Source organism: Rhamphochromis sp. 'chilingali' (assembly GCF_963969265.1).
Source record: "Rhamphochromis sp. 'chilingali' genome assembly, chromosome: 17".
In the NCBI taxonomy this organism is placed as follows: Eukaryota; Metazoa; Chordata; class Actinopteri; order Cichliformes; family Cichlidae; genus Rhamphochromis; species Rhamphochromis sp. 'chilingali'.
This window is the reverse complement of record NC_137944.1, coordinates 27,534,374-27,561,404: the sequence shown is the minus strand read 5'-3', so window position 1 is coordinate 27,561,404 and position 27,031 is coordinate 27,534,374. Positions and strand designations below refer to the sequence as shown.

At 41.9% G+C, this 27,031-nt stretch overlaps 2 protein-coding genes across 5 annotated transcripts in view; both read right to left on the bottom strand.

Annotated features, from left to right (window-relative positions):
- Window positions 1-16,823: 16,823 nt before the first annotated feature.
- edn1 (endothelin 1) lies at window positions 16,824-20,472 on the bottom strand. The gene is made up of 5 exons (XM_080863508.1): window positions 20,129-20,472; window positions 19,773-19,923; window positions 19,343-19,492; window positions 19,071-19,175; window positions 16,824-17,862 (listed from the first exon to the last, which is right to left on the bottom strand). Exons 1-5 carry the CDS (start codon window positions 20,187-20,189, stop codon window positions 17,724-17,726), a joined length of 606 nt encoding a protein of 201 aa, XP_080719634.1. The 5' UTR covers window positions 20,190-20,472; the 3' UTR covers window positions 16,824-17,723.
- Window positions 20,473-24,373: 3,901 nt separating this feature from the next.
- The window catches only part of hivep1 (HIVEP zinc finger 1), a 69,572-nt gene continuing 66,914 nt past the window's right edge, over window positions 24,374-27,031 (bottom strand). For all 4 annotated transcript variants that reach the window (XM_080863640.1, XM_080863641.1, XM_080863642.1 and 1 more), the window contains 2 exons: window positions 26,343-26,866; window positions 24,374-26,102 (listed from right to left, as the gene is read on the bottom strand). In XM_080863640.1, coding sequence (XP_080719766.1) covers window positions 25,005-26,102; window positions 26,343-26,866 — 1,622 coding nt within the window. In that variant the 3' untranslated portion in view covers window positions 24,374-25,004. The remainder of the gene's footprint in view (window positions 26,103-26,342; window positions 26,867-27,031) is intronic.

Below are 27,031 nucleotides of genomic sequence, written 5' to 3'. Positions count from 1 at the left end.
GTAGGTGTAGGTGACTCTGGTGTCCTGGACTGATGAGGCAGCTCTTCTGTGCTGTGGCATCTACTTAGAAGTTGTATGCTTTCCTCGATGTATAATTCACAGCAAACATACTAAAACTTAAAAACGTATGTACTATATTACTCCGTTTATACCAGGGGACCCAATTATTGGACCAGTTTTTAGTTTAGTGTGTTTTGGGCCTTGAGAGCCAAAGATACAAACAGCTAGGTGGGATAACCACATTTACTCATGGCCTTGATGTTCTTCTGCTTCCCTGGCCGCTGTGTCTGTGGGGATGGTGTTGGCTCTCCATCCTGATGACACCCAGTTTGTGCTGCAGTGGATGATGAGAATTAAACCATGAATACTGATGTGTATGGATTGGTGTGCGGTGCACGTAAGCTTTCAAATGTCCCCCATTACTGTGAAATCTCACAGTCGAAGAACACTAGACTGTAATATTTCTTATCCTTCCTGGTGAATCTGATCTGTTTGCCCATCAAGTTAATGAGATCAGTGAATTGTGGTACGGCCTGAGATTTGGCTTTCACTTCCTTCTGTCATTCACATGCCAATGGATCGGTGTTGTTCCAGGATAGGATATCATAGCCCTCTTTTCCACTTCCTCCATATACAAATAAGCCACTGAGAACTGGGAACCCATGAATCTGCGTGTAGTGCTGGTCCTTGTATGTGAAATATGTACAGTAGATAGAAGACACCGCTCCAAGAACAACCAACACGTCCTTCACTTCGCAGCTGCAGGCAGGGGTTTGTCCAGATCTAGTATAGTTACTGCAGTACTTAGTATATCAGTACAGGTCTAAAGACCTTGTACTTTTTTATTTTTTGTATTTTAAGTATTTCTTTTATGCTGACTGCTTCTGCTCCGCTGCATCTTGGATGCAAACACTGTACTTTGTGCACCAATACTTAGTTGTTTTGAAACGTTTGTTATCTGTTGTTCTAGATAAAATGACCCAGCAGTAAGCAATAAAATTATCTCCAGGTGCAACATTAAGGTTATATAAACATCTTACTTCATCAATCATAGGATCCAATCATGACTTTAGCTACGTAAATAATCTTAAAGCCTAAACCTACATAGGATCATGACTTTTACATAAATAAATGGTTTAAATATTTGTTTTTAATCACAACAAAATAATGTTCTAGCTCTTTTTAAATACTACATCCCTAATCCAAATCTACTCTGTTTTTTCCACTTACCCGGTGCGGCGGGGAGGCGAGCCCCGAGCAGGCTCTCACTTCTGGTGCCGGGCATGATCCGCTCCGTGGACAGTGGCAGGTGGGGAGTTGACTTGGGTGTTACACCTGTCAAACTGTAACGCAGGTATCCTAAGGCGAGCTCAGGGAGGACAGAAACTTCACTTGGAGCAGACGGGCAAAAGCTCACTTGATCTTGATTTTCAGTATGAATACAGACCGTGAAAGCGGGGCCTCCCGATTCTCATACCTTTTGGGTTTTAAGCAGGAGGTGTCAGAAAAGTTACCACAGGGATAACTGGCTTGTGGCGGCCAAGTGTTCATAGCGACGCCGCTTTTTGATCCTTTGATGTTGGCTCACAAAATTGTGAAGCAGAATTCACCCACTAATAGGGAACGTGAGCTGGGTTTAGACCATCGTGAGACAGGTTAGTTTAACCCTACTTATGATGTATTGTTGCAATAGTAAATCCTGCTCAGTACGAGAGAAGGTTCAGACATTTGGTGTAGATGCTTGGCTGAGGAGCCAATGGTGCAAAGCTACCATCTGCTTCAGAATCCTGCCAAGATGCAGTGATACTGTAGTGCTGTGGATCTTCAGTCGGTCTCGGATAGCCGGCCCGACGGTGAAGAGAGGCATTCGTGACTGGGCTGGGGGACGGCCCGACGGCGGTCGCCCCTCTTCGATCGCACACTCATATTTGTGGAGAACCTGGTGCTAAATAACTTGTAAACAACCTGACTGGGCTAATTTTGTGCTAGTTTTCTGATTTCCTGTGGATCCCTGCTGCCTTGTTCTTGGTCATTCATCTACAGAAATCTTGCATCTTACTTGTACATACTGATTATTGTTGTCATTTTGAGTAAATTAACTAAATTATGAGTAGATTTGGGGGGAAGAACGTGTGCTTTATAGCGCAGGGCAAAACAAGAGCTTCTGATTTGTCCCAGTCAGCTTGATTTCATAAATTTGTTATAGAAATGAATATGTAGTTAATCGTCCAGCCTGAGAATGAAGTTGCTTAGCACATCCGCTTTTCATTGTAAGCACGTTATTCAATAATCCTTTCTACTGTCAATCTAAATGACACCTTTTTTTAAGGATGCAGGCAGCATTTCTTTGGACGGCTGTAATCTTCCATGTTGTTTGGGTTAGAGGTTTCTGAAGATGCCATCTGAGGTTGTTGACAGTTTTCGTTTTGTTTGGGAACGGCTCTCTCAAAGTGCTGCAGGTGCACACAATCGTGTTTAGTTTCAGAAAGATAACACCAAAAGCAGAGAAGGAGAGGATGTGTTATTCAGCTACAGGGCAAAGCGACATTATCAGAGCTCCACATAAGACAGCTTGACTTTAACTGAGAGCCGGGGTGATAGAGTGATAGCGAGTGCGTAAACACTTTCAGTTTTTGTGTTGTTCACTTTCAGCTGTGAGTGTGTCTGTAAGTCAGTAGCTGTGAGTCGTCTTTATTGGGCAGTTTTCACCCTAACAGGCACATGCTCAGACATAGAAACGAGTAAATGCCCTAAAAAGCAGGGTTTTTTTTAGGCAATCTGCTGGATTATGGCAACACTTTGGAAACATGGACCACTGCAGACAGACAGTCACATTGTCAAATTATCTGACTATAATGGATGTTTATAGAAATTTAGCCTATTCATAGTTGAGTAACAGAAAACCAGCTCAGCACTTCAGACCTGAAGCTGTAAAAGGTGCAGGCTTTTGCACTATAGCACAAAATGAGCCCTTTGTTTGTCCAGGGCTTTTCACCTATTAAAATCTATCTCTGCAAATCTAAAACATGCCCTTTAAAGAACTCTGTCAGCTTTCAGTAAGCTTTGAATTACACACGGTCTGCAGCAATTCTCTTATTTCACATCACCAAAGTGTTTGCAGCTTGAAATTGGTTTTCATACATTTTGCTTTCCTGTGTTTGCTCGACTATCTACTTTGGCCTCACTTCATGTCGCACCTTTTCACGTCACGGGACTTCTGGATCTTCAGACTTCAGACTCTAGTGCAGCTGCAGCGCTGTGATTGTGGTATTCAGCGTTGAGTGGGGACATGCAGGGCCTCGCTGCAGACTGACGGCCGTTTGGGAAATGGGACAAAGTCTTAGAGAAAATATGTCTGGAATGTAGTGGAGAGAAAAAAAAGACAGGACACACTTTCATAACCGAGCCAAAAGGATGGTTAAAGGTTACAGTAATCTTGATGTTGTTTAGAACACCAGAGCCCAGCAGATAATTTCCTTTAATATTAACTAAGCATCCATAATTACATTATGTGCAGCCTTTAAGATCAGTAATTCATTTTGGATTGCAGAGGGGAGATTGTGTACATACCAGTTAAATAAATGATTTTACCAGTGAGCAAGGCTCAGCAACTTAAGTTAGCCAGCTACAGTTGTGGTCAGACTTTTGCATGCACTCATCAGGGGCATGAATGTCATGGTAATTCTGAGCTTTACTGTTTCTTGATTTATATTTATCCTCCTAAGAGCTCTTTCATGGCATGCATTTTTAATTTTTCTTTGCTATTTGGGTTGATTGGGACCTAAAGAATGTAAAAACAAAGAATTACCAGATTATTTGGTTTTTTTTTACCTAATTTTTGTTTTTGAGAAAAATGAGATCCACATATAAGGACATTCATTTCAAATTTTGATAGAACAGTGTCAGTACAATGTCCTCGTAAGTGGATATCAGGTCTTTGTGGAGAAAAATTAAGCATTTTGGTCTAGACGGCCCAAATGTGATGTCCACATATGTGGACGGCAGGTCCTAGGAGGTTAAATATCTATATATACGTACTGACTTGAATCGTTTAATAAGTGGATTTGAAGGTTCCACAACATCCTTTCACTCGACTGTTAACTTCTCATTAGTGATCATGGCAGCAAAAAGAGGATTTGAGTTCCTGGGACTCATTGGATTGACCAAAGGAAAAGTCCCAGGAACTCAGTGAAGATCTAAGGAGAACTGTAGATTTACACAAGTTGGGAAGTTGCCGCCCCAGAGCAACAAAGCAGCACAGTCACCTCACAGCAAGAAGAGCTCGCTGAGCCCGCTCTATGTTGAGTTTGCATGTTCTCGTTTCTGCGTAGGTTTTCTCTGTATACTCCAGCTCCTTCCCACAGTACAAAGACAGGCATGGTGTGAGATGAACTGGAGATTGTAAATTGACCGTAGGCGTGAATGTGAGTGCGAAAGGTTGTCTGCCTCTCTGTGCTAGCTCTGCGATAAACTGATATCCTGACTACCCCACCCTGCACCATCTTCCAGCTGTGATAAGCCACAGCCTTCCACGAACCTGAAGAAAATGGACTTATATTAAAGAATAGAGAAAATCAAACATTTTGAATTAAATATCTGAACTGAACTGTTTTGTGGGAAGGTTTTGTGAAAGTGAATACAAAATACAGTCAACACAAATCCAATTTAATATGCTACAAAATATTTTTTTTGCCTGCAAATTGATGTGATTAGTATCTGCCAGTTATTTTTCGGGACATGTAAGTGTTGATGTTTCGACTGTTTTACCTAAAAAAAGGTTGACATGATAAACTTTTACTATGTATCGTCAAACATCCTCTTCTAAATTAGCTCGCGGTTCCTGTTGTATTTTATCAGGAGCAGAACGCTTCATGGGGAGAGATCTTTTTGTGACAATACTTACATTTAAGTGGATGAATTCTCATATCATATGTTTTGCTCATCGTAGGATTGACGATATCTTGCTGATTGCACTGAGCGCAATCAGATTCAAAACGGTGAAAGACAGCAGTTCCCTCATCACCGCTGGCTGCCTCGACCGACACTTGTGAATGCACTTTGCACCGACCTGTTGGCCTGTTCACTTCAAAGAACTTGGATGTTTACGTCCTGGGTTGCATCCATGTTGTACCAGTGCACACATGTCAGTAGTCTCCTCATTCCTGCAAGATCCCGTATTTAGAAAGCGCATTCTGGGGCTCTTCCCGTATTGTTGTAAGTCCCTTATTTGCCGCCTCACGATGGGATTAAATCTCTGAACTTCAGCTGAACTGTATCGATCCAACGCATCAGAGAGACAGGTTTCTGATGAAGGGCGCAGCAATCTGCTGATTTGTTTTATTAATTCCACTTCAAACATTGCAGCAAACTTCGGATGGAATAACAAAAGCGAAATCACGAGCTTGTTATCTAATCTGATTGGCTTGAAATTACCTGTCACTCCCTGGCACACGATTAGATTGTGATTGCTTGCTTTTTAAAATAATTTTAGGAGCCAATGCATTGCACAGATATTCATCATAATTTATGAGGTTGTAAATCTGCATGCCTAGATATTACTAATTCAAGTGCAGAGTTGAAAGATAATGGGCAGCAGCATGTGTTATTGTTATGGCTGAGATTTCTGTCAGATTCAGCCACAAACTTTTTTGTTGACAAGTTCCAACATGAACAATCATCTTGGCATCACTTATACAATGAAAAGCTAAGCTAAGGAGGATGATGATGGAGTATATAAAAAGACCGGACACAATGAGTCCAACCCAGATGTTTATTACTTGGCACCCATCCTGCCAAAACAGCAACCCAGACTCTTGGTGCTCTCGTCCCAGCGCAGGTTAGCCGACGCTGGCAGCTGGATGGCAGCGAGGCGCTCAGCCCTCGCTCAGGTCACTCACCTCAAATGAGTGGGCTTGGAGTGTTTATGGTCAGGACTCGTTGGTCCACGTTTTGCATGGAGACTGTAAACAAAAGGAAAAAAGGTGGTCTGGCTCTGTTTAAAGTTAAAAAAAGGTGGGGGCGAAAGCAGAATATTTTGAGCCGTTTACTTATTTACCTAAGCTGAGATGAAAAGATAATTATCAATGTTGTGTCTATGCTTTACACGTGAAGCTAAAATTAGGATGTATTATTATTATTTTAGAACTCCTACTAGAAATGCATGCTGAAGCCAGGAAACGCTGACTTTTTCTTGGGCTGGAGAATGTAAACGGAGGGAAACATCTAGTCTGCTCCTGTCCAGTGGTAACAGCACTCGCCTACCAGCATCTCTGAAGCTCACTAATTAACACATTGTGTCTGATCTGTTGCATTCAGAGTGTGAAAACAAAAAGTTGTGGTTTCAAGATGCCACCCTCAGTTCACTGTCGCCAAGCTTTAGCTTTGCAGTGCTTTTAAATGGGACCATCCTTATTTCCAACTCCATATATATTGCTGGACCCTACTAGAGTAGCTTTGCATGATGCACAGGTCAAAATAATCTTTAAACTGGCCCCTGGTGCAAACCCTTAGTAGCTCCACCTTCTGAAACAAGCAGTATTAATTCTTCTACCTTTAACACTTGTTTAAAACCAGCTGTTTTCTGACTGGCTGCTTCTCACAAACAGAGGGTTTGATCAGCGGGTGGGTGGAGCTTCTGTGTTTACACACTGTGGGATATCCTCACTTGGGGCAAAGAGTCAGAAAAACACTACTTGAAACAACTTTAATAGCAGTCTGAATCGTGAGCTTTTGGTTCAAAGGAATTACTTCTTCACACACTGACTTCATTTTGTGTCATTTTTATGCAATTAACAATTTGATCACTCGATCATTACATTCACACATATGGCTCGTGCAGCACCTCGACCCCCAGCCCCCCTACACTCCTTAAGGTTCCCGATATAACCTGTATTATTGTCCAGAGAATAGTCCAAATAACAAAACATGATGTGCAGCTTCTAAAGTATTTCTAAAGTTGTCCTTTCAGTTTCGCTTTCACCTGCTGTTGTGCTTTTAAGGCATTTAAACATCAAACCAAGTTACTGGCATTTTGAAGTACTGGAAAGGTTTTATGCAGAGGCCATGCTCGATGTAGACTTTAAATGTATAGCCAAAGCCAAGTTCAAACACCAGTCCCAGGGCGTTAATAATGGCTGAAAAAAAGCTATTTATAGCACATACTCACAACTAGAAGCTACTTGTTTCGATTGCATTTCTGCTCAAGTTTTAGCCCCGGATGTGTTTTATTCTGCAGGTATTTTCTGCACGGAGCTTTGCAGAATTTACGGTAATGTTTGATTGCTGTCATAATGTGTTAGTAAAGTGTTCATGCAGTAAATCCAAATGAAAATCTTTTTACATGAAAAAAGGCAGTTTGTGTTTTAAAGGCTTTTATTCTGAAGTATGTTGAAGGCTTTGATACTTTAAATGTATTAACAAATGAAAACAGAGGTAATGGCATTAATTGTTGATGAAATGTCTCTCTCAAGGTGGTTTACACACAAAAGCCTAGTCTTCGCTGCTTTGTACACACCGTTCCCATCTATCAACGTTTACCTTGTGCGTCCTTCACGAGGCACAATAAGAGTTTCATCTCCACCTGCCTAGCAATGTAAGCAAACACGCCGACAAAAGAGAGCAAAACAAACAGCAGATGCTATTAATAACATGTTACCAGGACTGATACTGTAAGTGAATGTCCTCGTTTCTTCATGCGTTTCTCTTTCAGGTTATCCCTCGTAACTGAAATCAAATCTTAATCTGTCTGTTTGCAGAGTCAGCTCAGGGGAGTGTTTTTTGCTGATAATGTGAGGTTTATCCAGGGGCCAGTGTGTCAGCACTTTTCTGCTGGCATTTATAGCAGTGAGAGGAATATGGGTTAAAATTCTCGAGTCAGTCAGCGGCACTTTTTTTTTTTTTTTTGTAGTATAAGATAAACCTGAATCAGTTTAATTCTAAATGCAATGAATGAAAAGGATATTTTTACATCAGCTTGTTTGACTAAGAGCTGCTGATGTTTTGCAGGAAAAATACTTAATTTATGCAATAGATGCTCCAGCTGTGTGACAAGTGAAAGCAGTGTAGAAATGTGCATAGTTTTAAACCAGTAGGGGTAAAATGGACTCCAACACTACTTATTCAGCAGTACTGAAAAAGAAATGAAATTAATCTTATAAATTATCTTTATTCGAGTCAAAAAAGGTAGATTTGCTAGGGCATGCTCAGTGGCTATCGACTTGTCAATTAGCGAGTTAGCCAATGAGCATGCAGTATTACTCCCTCTTCACATCTTGATTCAAAACACCCAGATCCCAGTGACAAACATGCTCATCCTGAAGCTTTTTAACAGGACCTCACTAGCCAGTGGATAATGTTATGGTGTGGTGGAGCTGAAATTACTGAGTTCCCAGTGAGAATTTTCAACTGCAACTCTCTTTGAAGGTTGGAACAGCCATAAACCCCCCACATAACTATCTCTGATCACGGCAGTACACATAAACATTAGTAACACTGTAAAACTATTGAGATGCCACTGTTGTGTATTTATGAGTAGCCAATCAAGCCATACGTAGAGCACTGACCAGCCTCTGTTGGCGAATATGTTACATTCTGTGTTTTTAAACACACCTCAGACTGATGATGACTAAAGGAATCCGACATCAGTCCATCCTTAACACTGTCTATTAGTATAGCATGCTAACATTTGGCAGAAAGTAAAGTGCAAGTAAGGCTGAGGAGAGTGTCATTAGTCCAGTGATAAACTCGATATTCAATCCAAGCCCTTCTAGAAGCAAAGGCTCTTGAAAACACCTTCAGAAACTTGTTTGGGCAGTTATTTAGACGCATTATCCAGATTAACTTTAATTTCAGATGTCACACGGACATAAAAGTGCTTGTTTTAGACTCACCACTCAAGTATGATAATAACAGTGTAATGACTTTTCCCCAAAATAAAGGTTTTAAAAGCTTCCATCACGGTCAAACTCTCCCATAGACTTCCCATGGTTTCGTGTTATCATAGCCAGGGGTGCACATAAGTGGTCCGCAGGTGCGCATGCGCTGTCAAAATAAAAGACGCGGACCAGATAAGAAGTTGCAACGCGCGTTTGCGTACATAAGATTTCCTGGAGGAGGACAGACATTTGTTTAGAACTCTTAACGCTGGCTTCAAACAAATGCCAGCTCACCTCCTGCAACCACTTTCCCGAGAATGCGCGCTTCTTTTGTGGTTCGGACTCCTTCTGACATTTCTTTGGAAGTGGAGGAACACCAAAGTACTTGCTTAAAGGAGCTTGCTTCTTCAACATCTTTAAGAGTTCTAAACAGAGTCTGTTATCTGGTGGTGCTGATGTAAACCCAAGAGATCGGTGGGATGTATCTTCTGGATACCATGAATGCACCAACATTTCATTGAGAAGATAAAGGTAAAAACCTTGACTCGGAAAACTCGAGAGGAACACAGCAGTCACTGGAATTTGTCCTATTGGGTAGTGAAGTAAAAACATTCATGCCAATCTGTCTTGTTGTTGTCGACATGCCTGAGTCATGAAAGTGGTGGTCTTAGCGACTGACACTGCCATGCCTAAAGCGATGGTGCTGCTAAACTAAAAATAACTGAAAATGTTTCTGTATTTAAGCTTTAATTGACGTTAAGCCATTCTTCTACAGTAGCTCGCCCTCAGGCGGAGTCTTGTCAGCCAGGATGATGAATGTTGGGTGGGTGAATTACTGGATCAGGAATGCTCTCAGACTAACAGCTGTTAGCCACGCAAACAGAAAAATGCAAACAGTTACTTCAACTCCCACATAAATAAATATTTTATTATGTTTTTAACTTTGTATGCATGAAGTTTCATGATGTTTTTAACTTTGGTCGCTTCATGCATACAATCAGATGCAGCATTAGAAGCACCTCTGCGTGGAAACTGCTCTGCTGAGGATGTTTTGTAGTGTTTTGCGCCGTATCGTTTGGGCCCGTTGGTCAACGGGTGGGGCTCAGATTGGGCACTGAGAAGTTTTCTTTGTTTTGCTCGAGCCGTTCCTGAGCAGGTTTTGTGTTGTTTCCCTGAAACTGAAACTGCTTATGAAAAACATTTTAGTTAACTGAAACTGTTGTGGACAGAGTAGAAAAGTGAAGACAACGTTAAACAGTATTTTATAAAAATGGCAAAAAACCCAACAGAGATTTAAAAATTCACCCTTCTGACAAACACATCCATCTATAATCCATAACAATAAAGCTTCATACTGAAACTAAACCGAAACAGGCAAAAATGAACTAAAAAACAAACATTTAAAAGCACATTCAAATGAAAACATCTATTTAAAAAAATCTGTCAAGTTTAGCTTCAGGCTCAAAGCCATTTAGCAGAACACTGAATTATAAGAAGATGATTAATGTTATTCACTTTATCTAATGGGTTAAAGGTCGTTGTCATTACTCACAGGGAGACTTCCTGTAAGGGTGAAAGAACTATTTTATTGATCGATCATATTTTTTCCGTTGGCACCGATCAGTTTTACAGGTTTGGTTGCGCCAATAGAAAATATTTGAATGATTAGATAATTATTTAATGATTTTAAATAACTAACTGGGTTTATTACATTTGGCCTTGATTCAGTCCAGCTGTTACACCCTCCCTCTTCACATGAGTGTAGCTCATGTGTGAAGTCACTCTTTAATGGTTTTGTTATTAATTCAGTTGAATTACATTATTTTTAATATAGCAACAGTCACTTTAAAGCCTTTTCTACTGCAGAGTAAAGAAACGAAACCCCAACAGTCACAATGAGTGCTGGAGCTGTCCAGTACAACAGTGATCAGTCAAACTGTGTACAATAATACAATAAAGCCTTGTGTGTTGGCAAGCAAACAGTGCATCTCCAGCGTCGTGCTGGTGCTTCCCGTGGCCGAGACATCAAAAGCTCCCATTGGCACAGATTAAATATTAGATGTGTCGTACTCGGTCCACAACAAGTGAGACAAACACAGTGAAAGTGGGTTGGGAGAGGGTTTGGTGTCCGATTATACCTGGACTCTGTAGTAGTAGTATGTGTAGTATTACTATAGGTAAGATTCCCACAACTCCTGTGATCAGCAATGTTTTTAGTTTGCTTCATCGTTTTATCACAAAAATATTCACCTGGCTCTTCATCGCTGTCTCAGCTCTCCTGCTTTACCCCAACAGCTGTGACTGGTTTTAATGTTGTGGCGGATGGGCGTACATGTTATGTCATCTGTATATATTTAGACTTTGATGGCGAATCTGTTTTTCACCGCCTGCTGACTTTGACTGATTTAATTTTATACACTGGAGTTCACACCGAGGCTGGTTTCTGAAAGTTTGTGTATAATTCTTTGCGTTCTGAGCATTCCTCCTCAAATGTGTGTGACACTGTGAGACAGGCGCAGCACGGTTAAATAAAGCCGTGATGGAAACGCAGAGGTATAAGTGCAGACTCATCTCATCCCCACAAACATACTTGTCAGCAGCAGAGCATTTTCAGAATGTCTCAGGGATATTCTGAAAATGCTCCTCAGTGTTTGTCGTGCTCCTGCCAGGCAGGGAGGGTCAGGCAGGACTAAGAGTGGGATTACAGGAGTGCTGAGAGATACCAATAATCAGCCCAAGTGTTTCAGGCCTCCTCGCCAAGATGTGATGACAAATCGAGACTCACTTCAGCGTGCCAGTTTCCAGTCTCACCCTCACAGGCCAACATCTTCCACTACAAACCCAACCCTGAATCCTCAGCCTCAACCTCCCACACTGGTTTCATTTGCTCCATCATCCAGCAGCCCACTCCTGATAACCTTCTCAGCCAAACACTGAGTTTGGCTCATGCAGCCAGGGTAATTAATCCGCTCTGGTGGGGCCGCAGCCGAGTTTCGTGATGCTTTCGCACACCTGGGAGTGTTGGTTGGAAAAACAGGGCGTGTGGAGGGAGAGCCAAGCGTTGGGCACACGTCAGAAGCAGAGGCCACCATGCCCTGCCCAGACGTTCCTCGCACAGGTTCCTATTGTTCGGCTCCCGCGCTCGAGAATTCCTGTCGAGTCGAGGAGATTCCTTCACGTGTAATGGGCTATTATGTTGTGCTCGCTCTATTGAATAGACTAATGAGTTATGCCAAAAGCTAATGTCTCAGGGGAGTTCTCTGCACAGAGCTGCGTAGCACAGACTCAGTGCCATTGTGTTCAGACCCCCCTGTCCGTTGGCATGCTGTTAACCTGATCAGTGTGCAGGTACAGTGAGGCATCTCCTTTTAGCAATTATCCTGCAGACCTGAAAACTTAATAAAGCTACACCTGACTCATGGTGTAAAATCGAGGGCATTTAAAGGCTGAGGAGATAAGAACAGAGTCATAAAAGTAAACATGCAACAATCACGCTGATAAAAGTAATCTGACAACAAACTGTACAGTCACTGTTGTAAAAGAGCCAAAGTGATATAACATTTTTTTCAGCAGAAGTCTGTTAATATTTATATTGTCAATACTTTAGCACTTGATTTTTCCATAGCGTTATCTTACCATCAAAACATACGGTGAGCTTACTACTTTACTACTTTACCTTACTCCATTTTTACCAACCGCAGCATTAATGTAATAAGAATTTAAGTTTATGTTTTAACGACGGCCACATACATACCAATACTTAAAGACGATTAAATACATTTTAATTCCAGTTAATTTCCTTCTGAGCTATGATGTAGCCACTTTTACACAACTACAAAATCCAAATCCTTCTGCCACCACCCAACACTGATGTTGTGCATCACCTTTATGTCATGGATTACATTCGTTAACCTGACTGAGCATGTAGAAGAATGCCTTAATGGATTGCTGTTATTGTTCATTTTCACCTGTGGAAGAAGCATTCAGATATTGCTCACCTCACCGCATGAGATCTTAACTTAATCTAAAGTTAAACACGCTTATTGTTGAATTTAAAGACTGTGGTAAAAGAGGCCTGCGGTTGTTACAGCGTGTGTTTTTTGTTGTAGCTGTCTGCATATATGCTGAGTTTCATTGTATTTGTTCCATTTTTAATATGCTGAGAGTTTGTACAGCTGCTGGTTTGGCCACGTCTGTCTTTCAAAATTAATTTTTAGCTCAAAGGTAGGTAAAAATGATCTAGTCCTTAGCAGGTCTTAAGATTAGGTAAATACTGCCTCAGATGAACAACAATACAGGAAATATGACAGTGTGTCAGTATTTATTTACCCAAAGCTAAGCAAGAATGCGGTGTGTGAAAAACTAAGTACACCCCAGGATTCAGTAGCTAGTGGAACCACTTTTAGCAGCAATGACTTGAACAAATTGTTTTCTTTATGACTTTATCAGTTTGTCACATTATTGTGGAGGAATTTTGGCCCAGTCTTCTTTACATTGTTATCTTTGTTTCAGGTAATCACATATCCACAGCTCTCGTCAGGTCCTCCCACAGTATTTCAGTCGAGGCGATGTCTGGACTTTGGCAGGGCGATTGCAACACCTTCTTTTTCAAACATTTTGTTGTAGATTTGTTGCTGGGACTTGAGAGTGCTTTGGTATACAGACGAGTTCTTCGTGGCTGCAAAATGAGCCCAAATCATCACACCTCCACCACCGTGCTTAATTTATGTTGTGCTTGCTGATTTGCTGTGTTTGGTTTTCTCCAACTGTGATGCTGCACTGCATTATGGCCAAAGATCTTGGCTTTTGTCTCGTCTGTCTAAAACATTGTTCCAGAAGTCTTGTGGTTTGTTCAAATTGAGCTTTTTAAACCTAAGCTGTGCTGCTGTGCTCTTTCATTTGTTGTTTTTTTGCATATATTGTTGCTTCCTGCTAACCAGGGCCTGTAGCGTCAGAGATGTAAGCCTATTTTGTCTGCACATTAGTACAGAGTGAATGAACATACACCACTGGGCCCCTCAGAGCAGCTCTACCGAATACGTTACAATAAAAAAAAAAATATTGTAGGGAAAATTGGCAGCAATTGTCATAACAATTTGGGTCTTTTGGTGTATCTATCGTCTCAGATCTCCCTTTCAGAAAGAAAGTATCCAAGAAAATACCCAAATTTTACCGCTATGTTTGTAAATGAGTGAATAAATTCTAGACTCCCATTTCACAGAGACATATCCATGCTTCTGCTTCCATTAACAGGATTTTTGTTTGGCTGCGCTGACCACTGCACCTGGGATTAAGTCCAGCTTTTTTGCGTGTCATCTAAACTTTCTCATTATTGTCTGAATCTTTGGTCCTGACTGTCTCCTGCAGCAGACATGCCTCCAAATTGTTTTGCAAACAAACAGTAGGTCTGTGTGGAAAATGTGACTTCAGCATTGTTATGATTGGACTCAGAGCGCGGGAGGACACAGCAGTGTTTCTTACAGCACGCCCGAGGCACAGAAACCACCGCGGATTTGTTTGCTAAATGGGCTGGATAGATAAGACTTTTCACCCAATTTGCATTGGATTGTTTTTTAGCTGCTAGTTCAAGCAGCTCTCCGATGAGTGATGGCGGAACAATCTGGGCATGCCAGTGTTTGAGCCGAACCAAGAACAACTTGTATCACGTTCATTAAAGAGCAGGGACGTGTCTGACAGATTAATCCAGCAGATTCACGCCGTTTTAATCTCTGCTTTGCAAGAATAAGTGCTTGGAGATCTTTAATGTATGATATAACTGTAGCTTTAGCTGTTTTTGTGAGTCCTGTCCAGTATTACTGTGAAGCTTATGGTGTAACGAAGCAAAGTTTTGCTTCGTTACACCACTTTGCTTCGTTACTGAGTTTAATGCATGCATATGCATATGTGGCGTCAGGTTACAGGGTCATTCCAGAGGTAATCGACAAAATGTGGAAAAAAATCAGGTACGTTTTTTTAAACTATAAGTTTAGGATGTTAATGAAGCTACATTTTATCATCATGTCACTTTGACATGTCGTGAAAGTGAGTAAAGATGGGCTGAAATGTTGCTTTTTGTCAATTAGCATTAATTTTCCTGGATGTTTTTAGCCCGAATGACTTTATACAATGCTGTTCAAAAGTCTTGAGCTCGCCATCATTTCTTTATACTTTCCTTCCAAGGAGTCTGCAGACCTAAGTCAAGGGGTGAAGCAGCGTTGTGTCTAAACGTAACAGACAACAAAGAAAGAACCAATTTTAAACTGTATCTTTAAGTGCTTTGTTTACTAGCAACCTGTTGTTTTGTACCAAAAACGTGATTTCAAACACTTATATGCATATATCTGCATGGTGTGTAGTGTGTCTTTAAAAAATTTGAGGAAACTGGATTAGTAGAGATCGAAAACAGGACAGACCTAAAAAAAACTATTTACATCAAATAAAGATCAAATCATGCAAATCGCGAAAAGACCAGGCAGAGGACCTGAGCGATGTGTCCGGCCCTTCAGATGTTCACTGAGGGGTAAAGGTGGCTGTCATGAACCCATTTTTGATGAAAGGAAATGGGGATAAACAGCTAAAGTATTCCAAATTATACAGGAGCTGGGCTTAAAAATCTGTGGTAACAGGTCTTTTTCAGTTGAATTTTTCCTGCCACAGTCTGAAGACATGGATGTTGGGTTCATTCCTGTGTTAGCCCTGCTATAGACTAGCAACCTGCGCAGGGGTGTACCCTTCTTTTTACCCTATGACAGCTGGGAGAGAGCCCAGTGCCCATCCAATGCTAAATTGGATAAGCACTTAAGAAAATGGATGGATCCTAGAGTAACATATTTTCAACACTTTGGTTTTCAGTCAGCTTTCTTTATGACCTCTATTTAAACACTTAGTTGAACCATGCAGCTGCAGTTGGCTTGTGCTCTTCCAACCTGCTTGTCTGTGGGAGAATCCCAGCTGATGATGAAGGTTACAGTCCACAGTCCACATCTGTCTTCTAAGCATTTGAGACCGATTTTAATTTTAAACGATGCACCAGCACATTGCTGAATATCTGCATCCCCACTCTCAGTGGCCGATACTTATTATTTGTGTCAAGTCAATTTTGGTCATGCTAAATGTTTAAAAATACTGTAACGAAGAGCTGAAGAACTCTGAAACTTTAAAATGTCAAATATCAGTCTCATGTCAGTATCAGTACTAGCCCAGAAGTTCATACACTAATTTCTCTTAATTCCTTCAAAGCTGACATTTCCATGGCTCTAGGGTTTCTTTTTGCAGCAGTGATAATAGCTGGATGAATGATTTACTGAAATAAAACGAAGTTGACTCGCGAGCCAAGATTAAATTAAAAGATATGCACGGAAGCTCCTGAGAGGAGAACAGCTGCCCCTGGAGGAGGAGGAGTGGTAAAGGTCGACGAGGAGACAGCAAGCGTACGTAATGACCTGTATGTGTAATGATCATTAAAGGTGAGCCGGGAGGTCGTGGCAGGTTGGAATGAGAACTACATAAGAGTGACACGCGCTGTACTTTGCTGAGTCACTTGGTGGTAAAATGTGGAAACTTTGAGGTGGATACATAAAAGACACATCTTACAGGGTTGAACATAAACCGCGTGCTGGATGTGCGAGCTGCTGGAAGAAACCCGACGTCCACTTTCAGCTCGTTTAGAAATTGCACTGTACACACAGGTTTGTTGCCGAGATGAAAGGCCATGTTTAGCTGCGTTTGACTGCTCTTTGCCTGCACTTTCTTACCTCTCAGTTTGTCTGTCTTTATCTTGTTGCTCACACTTTGCTTTCTGACTTTCCCTTTTTTTATTTACCAACTTAAAACCCTGCATACTGAACACATGCAGCTTTCGTCCCAGTTCAGAAACTTTAATCCCACATTCATTCTTTCTTCAGCGGAAAATGAACCTTTGACGTGACAAAAAATGAAGGAGCCGATCCGTCGCTTTTAAATAAACGTATCAAATTTATTAAAGTTTGCCCAGAATTCGGCACGTTGGCGACCAATCATTTCGCAGAAATGACAAACCAAACAAACAAAGGATCGACCAATATGGCCATCTAATTACAATGTGTAAAAATGATAAATAAATAGAGAGCAGCACATGTAAGCAACAAAGTTACTGAAAACATAAATTATGATGAGTGAATGGCAAGAAATCAGTGATAACATCTGGAATACAAAAAAAAGGCTCCCAGCAGCTGACACACAGGAGACACCCTGTTAGGTAAATACAGTTTCAGTCAGTGAAAACATGTCTCGAGCAAAGCCATGATACAAGGCACATAATCCCTTTTACTGACAGATGATCTGTTATTGCAGTTGTGTGCTAGGAAAAAGAAACTATGGCATTTTCAGAATATACAGCAGAGATTTTTTTTTTATTCTGTTAGAAAGATTTGAGTACATTCCTCTCTGTAATATCAGGTTCATGAAATGTTATTTGGTGTCTGTTTTTTTTTTGCTTTGTTTGTTTGTTTGTTTGTAAAGTCAATAACCGTGAGTCTCTGACCGTGACATCTGAAAAGATCAATGAGTGTCCTTGATTTTTGCAGATTGTGGCCAAGTTCTCTTTTTCAGCTTGTCTCCTTTCACCCGAACTCCTTGTAATGTCTCTAACGTCATTCTGGCGTCTGAAGAAGTGCAGCCCGGTCGAGCTGTCTGTGCTCTCTGCTCTGCTGCACTCGTGAAACCGACATGGAGTCGGTTATAGCCGGCCTTATGCGGGCTACCCGCTTCCTTCCTGAGGGGCGCTGCTGCACAGAAGTCCCCGCTGGCTTTAGAGAAGGTTTAAAGCCCCTTCCTGCCTCTGTATGACAGTGCAGAGGAAAGCAGTCTTCTTTAGGAGGCCACGCTCTCGCCCTCCCATGCTCTCGCCCTGTGGTGCTGTCTCACCCTCCACTTCTCCAGGAACAGGCGGGTTTTCAGCGCAGCCCTGAGCGCTGGAGGCGGTGCCCGTTTATCACTGTTGTTCTTCAACCTGTAGATAAAGGCATAAAGCCATTAGACATGCAAACCGGTGACTTTGCAGATTATGAAAAAAGCAGGTGTGTGAATTGGAGCAGTCAGTCAAACACATTCAAAACAAAGTTGTTACTCCTGAGTGGTTCGAGAAGATGGATGTTTGGAGTTTTATGATTCCAGTTATTAATAAGTGAGAAAGTACAGACATGTGGCGCCGCAAACTTTGAGACATGACAGCACATGAACGCGGCTCCTTTACCCACACGGCTCCCACAGTTAAGCGACGTAAAGTGGCAGAGCTTACTCGAGGTGAATTCCACACGATCCTAGGAGTTTTATGGAATTTATAACGCAGCTCAGTCATCATAAGTTTCAAGGAATTCCTCGCTTGGGGGTTAATCTCTAAATTTCTGCTTCTGAACATGTGCTGGCTGTTTTTATCCTGCAGGCTCACGGGTGTTACGCTCACAAGAGCTGACATATTTCACGCTACAAAGGGGCCTCGTGTTGCTGTGAGGTTGTACAGGGGCGAGTATAGAGGGTGGCCATGGGGTGGTGCACGGCCCCCTGCTGCCCCACCAGCATCAAAAGTGCTATTGGACTAGAATTGGACAAGAGTGTTAAAGCACTTTTAATTATGTATCTACAGCTTTTTACTTCTACTCCACTACATTTTAATACAAATATAGTACTATTTACTCTATTTAGTCATTTTTTTCAAAGCTTTAATTTAACTAATGGTGATTTTTAAATATGAATCAACTAAGAAATGTTGCTGTTATTATAAATTAATATACCCAGAAGTATTTAAATTATTTAAAATCATCACCAGCTGCAGGATGAAAGTAACAAACAAGAATTATTACCCACAGTATCATATATATGATTCTGTGTAGGAAGTACTTTACTTTGAGTATATTTTGATGCTAAAACCTTGAGAATGTTAAGTAAGATTGTGACTTTTTCTTAAGTAAAGAGATCAAATGCTTGTTTCCACTGTGCCACTTTGTCCTGTGTTATTGCACAGGGCCACATGGGAGCATGAGAACAATGCCCTCTATAGATTTCAAATCAAATATTTTGATTTCTTTCTTCTTGTTCTTTGTCCTTCCAGTCCCTCCCTATTTTAAAAAAAATCCTTTTAATGTGCCTGGTTGTAATTGCCACTTTATTTTGCAAATACTGCGGTGTTTATCCCTCTTTAGTGCAAGCGTGTTGTTTTACCTCTTAATCCTGTCCGTGTCTGCTGCCAGCTTGTGTTTGCGCTGCGCCCCAGCACCGTCGTCGCCCCCGGGGGAGCGAATCACCACGTCGGCCGTTGTCTCATACCTGAGAGCGGGAGCAGAAACACGCGATGAGAACAAGATCACATTTCAGTTATTCATTTTCTACACAAAACCTGTCGCCACATGTGATGGAGACAATGCAGAACGACAGACTGGGAGCGTCTTTTGGTGTTACTGTCAGTAAATATGCTTTGGCTGTGTGAAGCGCACCTGAGGCGGTTTTCAGGCCGGCAGAAGTTCAGGCAGGTGTTGTCGTTTTCCCGGACACACTGGCAGCGAGGTACGCTCCTGGGTGCGCTGGAGTCCGCGAGCGCGCGCCGCGTCCGCGGAGCGTTGCCGAGTCCGTACGAGACCACGCGCCTGGATGCGACAGAGACACAGTTAGAATCATAAAACTAAAAGAGTCAAAAACTGAAAACTAAACATGCTTAAAAACATATCAGAAGACTGTTGAATGCGATTCAATTTTGTTGTTTCGCTTTCACGTGCAAAAATACAAATAATCGGAGATTGCTTAAAGAGAGTAAAAACGCATAATTTATCGCAAAACTTCGTCAAACATCAATCTAAGCGATTTACTTTCTCTTTACACATGTTTACACGCTGCTGGAGACCACTAACCACACTTAAAAATACTTACTCAGGTGTGTTGACCCATATGATGTCCAGGTGGCAGAAATAGACGCACTCCTTGTCCTGGAACGATGCGCAGGAACAGCGTTTGGTCCGCACATGGCGCCCCTCTTTGACGGTGGAGGCAGTGAGCGCGTCTCCGGCGGGGGCCGACAGGACTGTAATTACAGCGTCGTTATCAAAACACAATCTACAAGCTATTAAACTAAAGAGAAGTTGAGACTAATCTGCATAACTGCAGGCTGGGGATGTTTTTGATTTGATTTGCTTTCACTCAGCATGGTGAGTGGTTTGCTCGGTGTTTATATACATTTACGTAAAATTAAGTTTATAAGTGGTTGGAAAAAATCTCGCAAAAGTTACCTGTGGAGGAAATCCAGGAGTACATCACTGATAACACGGAAATCCAAACGTATATATCCATAGTTTGCAGTAAAGTAGTGCTGAAGAAAATGAATAATCCCTCAGAGGTGAGAAAACGAGCGTGTATCCCTCAGAGCGTTTCAGCGAGAGTCCTCGGAGATTCGCGCAGGAGCGCAGAAGAGTCGGTCTACAGTCTCTGTTGTCAGTGTGGGCCCACATGTGCAGCCCTTTGACTTTATAGTACAAGTGCTTCCCACCTCCCCTCCTCCCCCTGCAGCGCTGTACAGTTTTGTCCTTTGGCTTGTACCCAGACAATAATGTTTGTTAGCAGTCGGTCCCTGATAAGGGGCCGTGCAGGCCAAGTTGAGGAGTTTGAGATGCTTTGGTTCCAAGTTTGGGGGTGTGGGGAGTGTGGGGGGAGACTCCAGACGAGTAAATGCGACCTGAGCCGTACTCATCTAGTGGTGCTCTGATTAGACAGCAGGTGGCAGTCTAGTGACAGCATTTCTGCTTTTGCAAATTCAAATTCACTGTAGACGTTTAATACATCAGCGTCAGAGGGGACTTGGGGCTATTTAGCAGAAATATAGCTGAAGCACACAGAACTACAAAAAATGTTGATGCTTCACTTAAAGTGTATCAGCATGAGTTCTTTCTGAAAATTACTCAGTTTTTCCTGCATAAAAAAAATAAACCTCAATAAAGATGCCTTAGCCTTTTCTGAAAAATTAAAAAATGTCCCCAGGATTATAATAAAAACATGTTAACAGCCAGGCTTAATATTCTCAACAATTAAATACATAATGGAAGTTTTGATAAACAACAATAAGTAAGGCCTTGGTTCCCATACACGTGACTTGGTATTTAGTACTAAATATACCATTTTGTGCATTATCTGCACAAAAAGTGATGAGTGGAATTTAAAAGTGCCTTATGCCCTTTTTTAATGAGAGGATGAATTAATTTTCTTTAGCTTTATCTTATTTGTAGGCAACAACGGTCGCAACTGATGGTGACTAGGAGGCAAACTTTGTGAAGGGGAAAAGGAGTGGTTCATTTTCTTGTGTGAAGCAGACAACAGGTACCTGCAGAGTACCCATGACCCAAAGGGAGGTAGAGACTAATTAGAAACCATCATGAAAGGTACGTGTAGGTATGTAAGGTATGTGCCTTCAGCAGGATCAGAGATTCAGGTGATGGAGAGAAACTATATGGTTTTGGAGCTTTAAAAATAACAGCTGGCAAAAACGCTGTCAAGTAAAAGTATAACAGGCATAATAATTTTACATTCTATTGATAACGAATGCACCGTATTGTGTCTGCAGTCAAGTGAAATAATTCTTTCAAACTACAGCAGCATAACAGCTTAAAGACACAATTTGAAAAAAGCAGTGCCATCCATACTGGCACAAAGGCTTTAAAGCAGTTGGTTTAGTCTCCAGCACTCTTTTTACTGCACCTCCCCTTAACTTAGATAATGATCTCAACTTTTCTTTAGAATTGTAGTGTCTTAAATCTGACCTGTGATCTACACATTGGGGGGAAAAAACCCAAAATCAAAGCGCAAGAAAAGACCCAAAAAATTTGACTTTATTTTTATTAGTGTAAAAATTAGTCTAAAAATGTAAGTGTACCTTTTTTAAAATGACCTTACAATGAGTGAATATATACACTCATTGTAAAACTCTAACCATGAATACACCCACTCACTGACTAAACCTGTGAAAAACAGAGAGCAGCATGATCATTTTTAGTGGAAAAACTTTCTCACGTATTGTTTCATGACGGGAAAATAAACTCAAAGCAAGCTTAAATGGAGTATGAACCCGATTAGACCTCTACAGCACAATGCAATTTGTTTCTTCCTTCATTTCCTACTTTAATACACATATCAATATCTAAGACTGTGAAACAGTACAAAGTATTGTCCGCTGCATCCACTTAATCACAGCTTCTAATAAGATATTCCAGCATTTTCTTAAGAAGCCAGCATGTGTTCGTATTGGGACTCGTGTCGTCCACTCTCTGTATAATCTGCACGGCTGCAGATCAAAATGTTGGTCTGCTTGTTCATGAGCTGGAAAAAAGAAGTGAGTTTAATGTGAGTCATTCTCTCTGTTCTTCACAGCATTGTTTGCCTGAAACAATACATTACATAACCGAAGCAAACAGCTTTTTCTGGGGTCCCTTTGGTCATGATTTTTGCCGGAGATTAAACATCTCAGCTGATAAGTATGGCCCAAATGGAGTGTCCTATTTACAGATTAATTGTAGTCGAATTCCACATATGACATGTTTGTAGCGTGTAGGGTATTTTGTGATTGTCTGTTGTCTTGCGTCACCCCTTGCGATCACAAGTTGGAGCAGACTACTTAATCTGATGGTTTCCCTCCATCACCAGTTGTAATAAACCGTGGAAACCGAGGGGTACTTCATTTTCAGACACACTTTGCTGTGGGCAGCAGTGGAAAATTGGTCTTGTTTGCATGTGTGTGCATGCCCATAGTGGAAAAGTCTTAGGTAAAGTATCCTGTCGTGCTCTGATGCCCCTACTCAGAAACTGGCCTCGAGAGTTTCCACTGGCTGGGAAAACAAGTTTGTCCAGGAAAGAAACAAAGCAGGGGAGCTGCACCACGAGCAGATTTGTAAGGTTTGGATTAAAAATTTTGGCACTCAAGTTTAAATCATGCATGGTGTGCTTAAGCCTTTAGAAACAGCCCAGGTTTTCTTCTGTTTTGGCTCTTCGCTTCATCAGTGTTGCAGATCTTGACCTCTAGGGGTCTCTGTTTGCTTTGCTATAGCTTCACCCACAGCAGCCAGCCCTGAGGGAGGAGGGGTGGGAGGATTAGTCTTCAGTGTGGATGGATGAGTCACCTTTCTGAATGGTGAAGAACAAGGTTATCACTGAAAACCTCTTAAGACGACAGGGAAGTTTTCCTCACTGAGGCCAGATTGCCATGTTTGAGCTCTCCATATTGTCACTTTTTTATTTGTATAAAATAAATCAATTCGAAGTTTAGATCGAATTCTACTCGTTAAAATCAACAAATTGCAATATTTAGGGAATGTTTATCATTAAAGAGTGGTAGTAAGTGATACATTTAAAAAAAAAAAAAAGAAAGAAAAAAAAGATTGAACTATGGTTCAAGATTGTTGCAGTATTTTTTCATCATTTAACACAGCCCAGTGAGCATGCTGATTTTCATTCTGCTCAGGTCTATGCAAAGGTTAGAACACAGAACAGTGCTGAAGCAAACGTGTGCAACATCATCTTTCTGAGAGGTAAGAAACTAAAGTCTGAACACTGAAAACAAACATAACCACCTACTTGTAATTTAAGAAGCTCCATTTTTGGCTCTGCAGAGCATATTTTCATGGTTTAAACTATTAAGATTAATATGTGTGCTTCACATGGCAGTTTGATGTAATTGCTTTGGGGCACCAGATATTAATGACACGCATTTAATGTGTTCATTTCGTAATGAAATCCCTTTGGGCAAGTGGGTTATTTTATTTGCAGTTGTAACAAACAGTTTGCCGCTCATTAATTCATCTTTCAGATCTTTTCCTGTTTGGTCTGCAAAACTTTCCGAGTTTTAAAATAAAGTCAAAAAACCCTAAAAACCAAGCTTATCATTGCAAATCCAGTTCTGTTTTAAAACATAAGCTTTAAAGTATTTCCAGGAAATGTAATTGATTTATTTATTGTTAGACTGAAACACTCCACCTGTCACCTGTAACCGATTCACAAGTCTGACACAAAAATTGTCTAATGACAATCTTGCTCTAGTAATGGCTACAAGTCTGAGAAGACCAATAATAATTCATGTAACTGAGTCACCCGTAAGATGAGGGTAACATGAAGTGTAAAGTGTACGTTAAGATCCATTTTTCACTAACTGGAGCATTTCTGATGTGGCTTCATTAACTATACATCCATAGTGTAGTGGTTTACACATTTGCCTAACACGTGAAGGCTCCAAATTCCTCTGGGGTGGGATCAGGTGTTAAATAAATAAATAAATCTGCCAAATCAAACATGTGGAGCTACCTGCTGTGATGAAAGTAGCTTTTATTAAAGAAGCAAACTAAAGTCTACATTTAATGACAGGAGTGTGTTTTTCTGGCTCATTTCCATCAATTTCCAGTATATAAAAGCACAGCCTGTAAACTGATGTTTACTGTTGGAAATGAGTGAGGTTTGCAGGTGATCAGAGGGACGAATAGCCTCCTTTTTAATGCAGTAAGTGTTTAATCAATCAAGTATAAGACAGTTTAAAGGTTTATAAACAATTTTTTTTACTGATACAGTTAAGAATATTGATACAGCAATGTAAAGCTACCATAATGCACATACCTATGGACTTATGGGTCATAATGGGCACTAGATGGATTATAATAAATAGTTGAACACAACATCTGTACACAGAAACATTGCCCGATAATCCATAGAAATGTACATATACAAGTACAACATTTATAATTCCATAAATTTACGAATGACGAATCCTCCAGAATAAAATTGATATCATCCAGTATTATGGTTCTTTTTTATTTTTTTGAATTAAACACAAGCATTGACTGAATTTATAAGGAATTATGTACAGATTCCTAAACAAGAAACTCCATAAAGGCACAATTGTCTATACAACATGTACAAAAAAAAAAGAAAAAAAACTGTCTGGAGCTGACAATTTGGAAAAAAAATTAAATGATTGGTCATCATCATCATCATCATCATCGCACGTACAATATGAATGTCAGCATCTGTGCTTTGAAAGGTGATTTGCTGAGAAACAAACCCCTGAAAAGTGTTTTCAGTCTTACAAAGTGACAAGAATTACAAAAGGAGAAGAAGTGTTTCCACTTGAGGGTTTCAGGTGGCAATGACCAGTCGGTCTTCATCGTCACTGGAGGCCTCATTATAGTCTTCAACTACCTTCTGCCAGCTGGTCACTGGTGGCGGTCGTAGAGGTGCAGGATCACCAGCTCCTTCAGCTGCAGGCTGTTTGCGGCTTCTTGCTTGACTCTCAGGAGCTGGTGATGGATTCTGCTGGAGGGATTTTTCTCGTTCATCCCTCGCCACAGTCTGTGTGAGCTCTGCTCCACTGTTACCTCCGGGGCTAGCCCTGCTGCCTGAGGTCAGTTCTGGAGAGGAGCTGACCTTAAAAGGGGTGGGTGGTGAACCAAGCCTGTGTTCACCATGAGGTGGCTGTGTTCCCAAAGCTTCAGGGCTTCCCTGCCTCTCAGAGGACCCGGGGAGGGGACTGAGGGTGGACAGAGGGCTGAGTGAAGGAATGATGGCAGGCAGGGCAATATTTACTATTTGCAGGCCTGGGACGTGTGTCTGCGGCCCAGTGCCGCTTTGGGAGGTGGGGTTGGCAGCTAAAACCTGCACTCCGAGGGCAGCATTGAGGGTGAGGCCTTGCTGGGGCAGCAGCTGTGTGGATGCCAGGCCTGTATTGGTCAGTCCCATGAGGTTAAGTGTTTCCAGACCCACTGGCTGGATCGTTTGAGCCTGCAGGCCAGTAACCTGCCCTAGAGGGAAGCAGGGTACAACACTGCTGATTGGTTCCTGGACCACAAGTGGCTGAGTTGGCAAGCTCTCCGTTTGGGGTGGAGTGTTGGGAGCTGGCAACGGGCTCGTGTTTCGATGAATGACGCTCAAAGCTGGGATGGTGAGCTGGACGGGGCCCGCCTGGATTGGCACAAAGGTAGAATAAGCCGCCAGGCCAGCAGGGACCAGCTGGATCCCCCCAACTGGAACCATACTGTAAGAGGAGCGAGATGGCTGCTGAGAGTGCAGGGGCAGGTGACTGAACAGGTGAGTCTGGGTCTCTGCTCTCGGTGTTTGTGATACACCCTGTAGGGGGAAGTGTGAAGGAACTTGAGAACCAAAGGAGGAAGTCTGTGTGCCCCGGTCCACTGGTATACTTGACTCACTGGTTGCCACAGCAGGAGACGCAGAGGTGTCCTGTGAAAGGAAAAAAAATATCGTCACTTCTTGACATTATTTTGGCAAAACCCAAGTTTAGAAGATATCTGGATGAGTCCAGTAGACCTATAGGATTATTCACCTTTGCTCAGAGAATTCAGAGGAGTTTTGTGGAAGTGCCTTGCATGCAGGAGTCAAAGTAAGGGTATGGATAGGAAAGAAGGGAAGCAGACAGGGAGGGATGGGGGGGGGGACACAGTGAGAAAATAAGGGTCTCACCTGGCCTATTTTGGAGCCCTTGCCTTGCACTGGGGGACTAGGGGGCACATCAAAGTCTGGGTAGTCGATGGACATCTGCCTGCAGGGTGACACTGGGCTCATCATGTGCACCGACTCTGTGTCTGAGGTGTAGGACTCTGATGTGGTGGCAACAGGTGGAGGAGAGTGAAGGAAAGCCATTTGACTGCAGCAGGACCCCGAATGCTTGCTCAGGAACACGGGGCTCATCATGGGGACAGATTCGGAGTATGTTGTGTGGGATTCGGGAACTGGAGGCTGGGACAGAGGGAGGGAGATGGAGCTGATCGACATCTGGGCTAGGAGTGCGCTAGGAGGGACGTCAGCCTCTTTGGAAGAGATGTGCTGCGGGCTTGCAGACACAGAAGGATTGGTAGAGAGTCCCGACTCTGCCTGGCTGTCCTCCTCTTCCTCCTCGTTGTCATCATTCTCCTCATCATCAGGACCATCGGAGTCATCTCCATCTGAATCTTGGCGGTCAGCACTGCTCACCTGACTGCGGTCTCCTGCCGAGGAAATACGTGAGAAGAAAAATTGAATTCTTGTCTCTGAAATCTGCTGTACTTACACGTCATCACAGCTAGAAAAAAAACTCATTCACTAAATAACTTTGATTATCATCCAAGATTTCTTTCTTAAAGTGAGAAAAAACAGCACTGAAAATCCCGCTA

Excerpts from the sequence above, each read along its gene's own strand:
- edn1 (XM_080863508.1), bottom strand. The coding sequence starts at position 20,189 with ATGGATATATACGTTTGGATTTCCGTGTTATCAGTGATGTACTCCTGG. Across the intron at positions 19,924-20,128 it reads CTCCTGGATTTCCTCCACAG|TCCTGTCGGCCCCCGCCGGA; the intron begins GTAACTTTTGCG and ends CTGTAATTACAG. Across the intron at positions 17,863-19,070 it reads GACACGGACAGGATTAAGAG|GTTGAAGAACAACAGTGATA; the intron begins GTAAAACAACAC and ends CTTTATCTACAG.